This window comes from Bombus flavifrons, chromosome 3, assembly GCF_040668555.2.
Source record: "Bombus flavifrons isolate JBK064 chromosome 3, iyBomFlav1_principal, whole genome shotgun sequence".
In the NCBI taxonomy this organism is placed as follows: Eukaryota; Metazoa; Arthropoda; class Insecta; order Hymenoptera; family Apidae; genus Bombus; species Bombus flavifrons.
The window spans coordinates 7,493,386-7,501,519 of record NC_138444.1 but is presented as its reverse complement, the minus strand read 5'-3'; the positions used below and the strand labels follow the sequence as shown (position 1 = coordinate 7,501,519).

At 35.0% G+C, this 8,134-nt stretch overlaps 1 protein-coding gene across 2 annotated transcripts in view; it reads left to right on the top strand.

The window, feature by feature from the left end:
- The first annotated feature begins 254 nt into the window (after positions 1 to 254).
- NFAT (nuclear factor of activated T cells 3) overlaps positions 255 to 8,134 on the top strand; it is a 57,859-nt gene continuing 49,979 nt past the window's right edge. The window contains exon 1 of one of the 2 annotated variants that reach the window (XM_069110228.1): positions 255 to 513. In XM_069110228.1, coding sequence (XP_068966329.1) covers positions 434 to 513 — 80 coding nt within the window. In that variant the 5' untranslated portion in view covers positions 255 to 433. The remainder of the gene's footprint in view (positions 514 to 8,134) is intronic. The other variant, XM_069110229.1, reaches the window with a different exon arrangement.

Genomic DNA, 8,134 nt, shown 5'->3' with positions numbered 1-8,134 from the left:
ATTTAGATATAACCGACCATCGATAAAACAGATTATTTCAAAATCTTGCCAGTGCCGCTTAATTTGTAATGAATCACAAGGCCCCGCTTATTGTGAAAAAAATATATGACATTCTTATAATAATAATGTTGCTTCTTATATTAATATTAAGTACTAGCAAGTTTAGTATAAGATATTGCACGTAACAAATTGCTTACAATTTTCTCATAGCTTTATAATTTTAGAATTAAATGTTTCAAATATAAGGAAAGCATAGATACGTCACCAAGATCTACATGACGTCATAGGCTGTCGAATGGCCGAAAGCCAAAGGCTAAACGAAACGTCGAGGCAGGCTTTATAGCTGAGTAGGTAGAGGGCAAATGGCTGCCGTGTGGGTGAATAATAATGCGTAGCCAGTGTAAGACAAGTGATAAAAATCGTGATAAAGTGCATGTACGATGTTACTGAAGGGCCGATTATCGGAGAAGAAGAACCGGAGGCATCATGGGAAAAACACCAAAGCCACAGCCGGTAAGTGGATAGATTGGTATACCAGGAAATTTGCGAAATGGTTCGCCTGCCAGTCGACGAGATAGCCCTGCTGCGTTCTCGGTCCCTCTAATCGTTTTCCATGGTATCAACACAACATGGCCGAACATGTGAAGATTAATTACGTGATATTAATTTACATCTAGTGAATAAATATAAGAGAAATTTCCAACAAAAGTGTATTCAATGTAAACGATACTTCTATTTGCGTGTCAAAAATTCATAGAAGCATAAATGTTTAAACCATAAAATGTCAAGATAAATATGTATTTAAAAAATATGTATTTGTTGGAGTAAAAAAATATTTCGTATTATGTTTATGAAATTTAATCATAGAATACGTGATTGGAATGTGTCAGTTTCAAGGTTATGTACAAAAGCGTGCACACTTTAAGAATCGTGTATTTGTAGTTTACTCCACTAAGATGGCGGCTAATTTGTTGAAGTAATAATCATTAAGTTAAATAGTAATCGTGATTAAGATAGAATGTTGTGGTTTTATATATTATTTCCAAGGATAATACATGCTACAAAGCAGCTAGTGAGGTTATGCTGTTTTCAATATGGATGCCTCACACGCTTGCATGTATAAATGCATTTCGTTTTGGTGTGTGTTAGTAAACATGATTCACTGTTGCTTCTGTTACTTCAGTTATTTCCCTAATACTCAGCCTTGGTATGAATTAAATAATGGGATGGGATAGTAACATCATTTGGTTTCAAATTCAAGTGAATTTGAGAATGAAGAGAAAATGTTGACTATACATCGAATGTGTATACGATTATTATCAATGGATCTGAACTTCGTCTCTTGCATTGACATGCATTGTTATTAACGATGAAATATCGTCTTTATCGTTTAACAATAGTTGTTTTCTTCACTCAAATGAAACACCATATCTTCGTAGAATATTATCACGTTAGAGTTTGTCAGACATTGGCCTTTTTACACATTAACTGCGTAGCTATTAATTTTACAAGTAATTACATTTTTCCTGTAGAAAACGAATTGTATATGTTACGTTCTTATTTCTAGGTAAACAAGCTTCCAAGAATGTTAGTCACTTACACAACAGTATTCGTTAATTAATATTTAATTGCGTGGATTTACTAGAAAGAGTGCACCATATAACTATTATTGTATATGATATGTATATATATGTAGATCCACAACATTAATCGTTAGATGTTATCCACGCCAGTACATATATATGTATGTATGTATAACCTGTTTCGCACAATGTGCATTACTAATATGTACGCATTAATGACATAGTCTCGTTTTGCTTTAATCTCATACAATATTATTATGCGTTCGACCAAAAGTTGCTTTCACTTCCCTTGAAAATATATCATATTTTCGTGTTCGCCACTACATATACCGGTAATAGTATTCTAAAAATAGTATGCATATAGTTTGTGTACTACGACTAAACACTTTTAACTACATGGATAATTTTACGAGATATTTATAGATTTAATTGAGCGGAATCCTCGATCATAAAATTATTTCAATACTATTCCGAACGAGATCCCAGTTCGTTTCGCGCATGTCACATGGAAAGTGCGTGTTAGTGAAACCGTGAAAATGCATTCTTAGCATGTTGTGATAAGAATAGAGCAAGGAAGATAGAGTAAGATAACAAATAGAGGAGAGGTACGTACACGTTCGTACGTAATCGGCGCACTTATGTGAACAAGTGTGTGCATGCATACCGTCACTATGCCATATGGAAACATACATCCAATAGCCTCACACAAGGATAATTGTATAAGTGCACGTGTTACCATGACGATAAAGACGCGGATCGATGTTTTTAACCCGGCGGAACGCATCAAGTTGATTTCGCGTCCGATACCTTGCGATATTTCTGTCTTCGTATTGCGCTTTTCCGTTCCATACCGTATCGTATACCTACAACTTGATCGATCGAGTTTAAGGCATGCGGTTTTTACAACGTGTGAATTGGAAAGTTTGCAAGATCCTTTCAAGTTTGTGGATACCACAAACATCAAATTGTCGTTCATTTTGGAACGATCACTTAATTTCTATTTTATATTGAAATTGATTTTTCTTATTAATTACATTAACCCTTTATGTGCTGAAAATTTTATGATTCAAATCCCATATAAATTTATTCCTATCCTCGATATAAATAACTAGCATAATATCAGAAGAAATAATGAATTTGTTATTCCTCTTTTTTATGAATTACATAATTTCTTCTTTTTAACAGTTATTGTACAACACCAAGGAAATCGAAGGAACGAAAGAACGTCTTTAAATTTAGCGAGAATAAAAGACCGTTCATATAGAGCTCGGCCCGTGATAAGACTTCTAATTGTTATTCGCATTCGTTAACGACGCTCGATGGGCCACATGACCTGACGCTTTTTAAAATACATATGTCTTTCTTTTCAGTAATTACAATCGTCTGTTTATTCTTCTGAATGTAGGTTATTATCTAGTTCGGTTTACACCGAAAGTTTCAGATCTTCGCGAGCATGATAACAATTTCAATGATTGTCTGCAATATCCAGAAGTATATTTAACCAGATATCATGTCCTTGAAAGTCTCTTAATTTCTTGATAATACCAGTTAATGATGATGGTTTATTCGTTGAAATATCTTGGTCATTGACCAACTTCATGGTCTAGTTGTAGCATTTATTCATCTTCTTTTTCTTTTTATTCCGATATGATAGTGATACGGCGATATCAACTTTATGTAGTTATATAAACTTCATCCATCGTAAAATCTGTACCTCGCAATAGTCAAATATACGCTACTGTAGTTGTCCACGTATCGTCAACAGGTATTTTTCGAATCGGGTAACGGTATCCATGTGGCCAAATGAAGTGAGACTAGTTTTCTCTGTCTATGAGTTTTACGGTGTATTTACCGATAAAAAACTCATTTTCACGGACTTGATTTCAAGAGATACTCGATACTGTTCTAGTGTATCTATTTTAACCTTCGAATCGTATTTCCCTATCGGTAGAAAATTTTTAAATTTACTTGGATTTCCAATTTCTTGCATCTGGTCATTATTTTTCACTTATAGATTCTCTAATTTTTAGTGTATTACTTCATTTCCGTCTTTTATTTTGTTAAAACGAAAGCAAGATTGGAAGATAAACAATATCCGAGTATATCATAATATTACAAGATAAAGAATAGAATAATTATTCGCGAACTCAGTAAACACGTATCCTTGTCGATTTAATTTCAAAGATACGGAGTACTATTTGCGGTATTACGTTGCAGTAATACTATTAATATGTTAATTTATAACTCGATAAACAGTATAAAATATGCGGTAATAATGAATGAATGTCGATTACAACAAATACTATACTACGCTGGCCGAAACGGACGAAAAAACGTTGATTCTGCTTATATCGTTGAATATAAGCAATGCTAAACATTGATTGCTTCATCGTCGAGTGTTTACCTCGATTAACACTGCATATGAGCTACTATACTATATTGTTATTAATACACCGTGCAACAAGATTAATCAAAGAACATTGAACGTAAGGAAAATAAATCAATTGGGTCCTTATCAAAATTGTCCAAAGTTCTACGAACGTATTGGCTTCAGTGTACTCGTTTAATTGATGGCAACGAACGAGCCGCGGCTAGCACAGTGAATCTAAACGAGCGTTTTAATATCGAAGCAGACCCATTTGAGCAATAATAATCATTTCATCGACGTGTACTGATGCAACGGTTTACTTGTGTTGCATACTTTTCTTGCTGTAACGATCATCCTATTACTTTCTATTCTATGAAAGATTTCTATTAGAACATTCCAAAAATCTTTGTGTCTTCTTTTGGAAATAAAATTCACACAGAAATACAAAGCAAAGACTTTCGAAAAGACTTTGAAACGCTCTAATACAGTTAAAGATCAGCAAATTATCATCCCTTTTTTCCTTATTTTCTTCTTTCCCTTTTTATCCATCTTCTTTTTCTACTTATGTCCTTTTTTGTCGAATTACTTTATTAGCCTGGTATCTCAATATTTTTGTTCGAGGAGTTGGAGAGGCTTAATTCGGATATTTGGATGCGAATGCACACGCCGGCAAATTATCATACGCCTAAAAGTTGTCAAGGACCTGGCCAGGATCGTTTTGCGTTTTTAGCCGAGCCTCGGCAAAATTTCTCGGAGGAATAACGGTCAATGAATCCAGCATCGGGTGTTAAGCGACTCAAGGTCTTTGTAATCTAGTCTCAATCACCGTCAATCTACACTGATCTTAACAATTTATGGCGGTGCCACCTTCTCGCCCGATGCAACCTTTCCCATTCTCAATTCTCGGCCAAACCGCTTCCTTCGTACTTTCTTACTAGATATACTACTTTAGATATACCAACTTTTTATGTCCTCTATACATATTGATAGATTTACAGTATTATCAATTTTCTTTGGTAGAAACATTCTATCTTGAATTGCGATGTCGGTATGCTCTTGAAACATTCGTATCTAATAATAACTCTAATGAAATATTTACGTAGGTGACATCATACAGTTGAAAAAATATTCACTATTGTAACCCTCTGTAAAATAAGAGAGATTTATTTATTTACTGAATATTATAGAGAGTACTATACTTTGGACATTTTATATATTTTTACATATCACGCGTATTCTTTGCATTTTTGTATCTTCAAATTTTCCATAGGCAAATAAAAATTCATTAGGTAACAATAAAAGAGTTAGGTTCCAATTGGAGTTTCCAATTGGAAATTCACTCGAGAGACCAGTACGATCGGACTCCTCTATTTTTTTTCTCTTGGTTGTCCACTGCATTTCATTTGGCCTACAATTTCTGCCTGACCACAGAGGGACGACTGGCGCCGCGGCGCCCGACGCCACCTCTTTAGATACTATCGCCCTCGTCATGGTTTATCCCAGGGGTTACATTTAGCAGGAAAATCGTGCTATCGAATTAATTGACGCATAGACTGCGGCATATCTGTATGCACATTCGTCATGAGAAACGCGTTCGAATTTCGATAAAATCCTTTTTTCTTTGTTCACTTACATTTAACATATTCGCTGGTTAATGTAACAAACACTATCATTTGTTTTATAATATTCAAACATATCGAGTCCATTTAAAATGCGATTTTCCCCTTGTTAAATCGCAAGTATCGCGAAATGTTACGTAACCAGTGTTGATATCATCGTTGTATTATCAACGTTTGAATTATACTGATGCATCGCGCAACTTTCAATCCGAACTTTTCGCCTCTTCTCATTTCTCATCTATTTTTGCAACAATCTAAATAATCTGTTGCTTTTCAATACGCTATCTATTTGCCAGTCAATTTTCGAACATCATCGGATTCTGGTATACGTATTTATCAAGAGAATGTTATATAATGCTAACTATCGATTCGTGTCCTTTCGAGAACAATTGGCATTCTAGCTTCAAACAGAGGAAACTTACTTTTTCCTCGAATAATCGCAAGGCGATTCTCACGCGGTTTTATAGTATTCGCATCAATTAGTTACTTTACCATGCTTTGTGCATGGTGTGATAACACGTGAACGTTATCTACGTTAGTTCGCAAGATATGCTAAACGTGCAAACGTTCATTTTTCAAAATTCAAGATCAACGCGTTAAAAAATGGAGAGAGGAATGATATAGCGAGTGATATAATTATATCAATATTTGTTGTTATTTGCGATAGGGATCTACGACGGATATATTATGCGTGTTAAATAAAGCATTTTCAAACTTCGTTATCGTTGTAACGATAGATTGTCACGATTATATCGGTAAAGTCTGAAATAAATAGAACAATGTAGATAGCAGTTACATGATATTAGTACAAATATATACCAATTTGACAGAGGTTATTCAAATATTTCTATATTATTTTCTAATGAAACTACCTTCGATACTAATTAAAAGTTTAAAATGAACATTTATAAAATATATCTGTGATTTCTATAATATTATTTTGATTTCCTCTGGTTAACGTTTCATAACTTCTATGTATTCTACTAGATCTCTTTGAAATTCGTGATATTATTATAGTGCTAACGTAGTTTAAAAAAGTTTCACATAACTCGCAACACATTCATAATGCACGCAATATATTCATAAAAGGATTCTACAAGTACTCGAGTACTTTCGTGACTTACTGTACATCCAGAAGCGTATAAAATATAAAAATTCGATGATTTCCTCGAGACAGTCCGTAATTTCGCGATTCATTGACGAAAATGTTTCGATTCCAGCGTACGATCGCTAGAACCGATAAAGTTATCGTTCAACGCGACCTAAAAAACAGACATTCCATATGTCGCAGTCCAATAAGATCGATCGACTTTGAGGGCATGTTTGCGAACGGAGCGTGATCGCTTATGTAACGTTTCGAATTTTTCTCGGTTTTCAGCGCATTGAACCGATTATCAGGAAACCGGTGCGATTCTTTCTCTCGCCTTTTCGCACGAGTCCGGCTACCGTTGTCGCGACGGAAAGCACGTTCGTTCATAAAATGTTGCACGAATGAAGAATGTGTCAGTAATCGCGGTCGAACGAGGAGAACGGTTCTCGCGATACGCCGTTCCGCTGCCACGCCACGCTCATAGAATATATCGAATAAATCGCGAATGTGCATGAAATCATCGCGAGAATGCCACCAGGGGGGTAGATTTGCGTCACAAGCGAGCTCCGTTGGATCGTGAGATGATTTGGTTTTTGTGTTTATTTACATATACCCAAGACCAATCCATTTCCTTCTTCTTCCTGTTTTTGCAATTATACATGCGTAATGCTGCTCGAGATGCATATATTTTTCCGGCTCAATCGGCCGTCGATCGATGTTATCGCGAGTTTTTATAAGAAGTCGATGTTACGCCGACGTTATTTATGCGATATTTACGAATAACAACGAATCGACGCGACGATTAAATTATACTCGTTCCCATCAAATGAGAGGTTCCTGGCAAAGTACGCGATGCAAGGGGAATTTCAAGGTGGAATTTCTTGTATGCATTGGATGCTTTTAGCTAGGCATATAGTACAGTTGTATGATAACTATATGTATAATATATGTATATATATATATATATATATATACATATGTGTGCAGAATATGTATATTACATATATACTGATTACGTAAACATACGGATGAATAGTTGATATAATAGGACTTCTTTACCTATCTATGTGATATTTCCCGCTAATCACGAATCTTTATTTAGATTATTCTATCATTCATTTGTATTCTATGGTTATGCTCTATTACTCTCTGTATCTATGTGCGCTCGTAAAAATATGAATTTACATAAACATTTGCAGTCTACTCGTATCACGAGCTATCTTCTGTCAGTAAATTTTAAAACGTGTCTCTCTAAAAATACAAGTGGGCATAAAAAGATTTTACATGTATCTACCTATGTATCTGTCAGATCAACTACGATTTCCACAGGGTTAAATCCTATTGATAACGCATCGATCCACGGGCTAAAGGGGATCCGCAATCTATTTGAAATTTTATTGTGAGATTAATAACGCGATTCGCGATAAACTAAATACATAGCACGTATATAGGAACCCTCGAATTCGAGCGGATC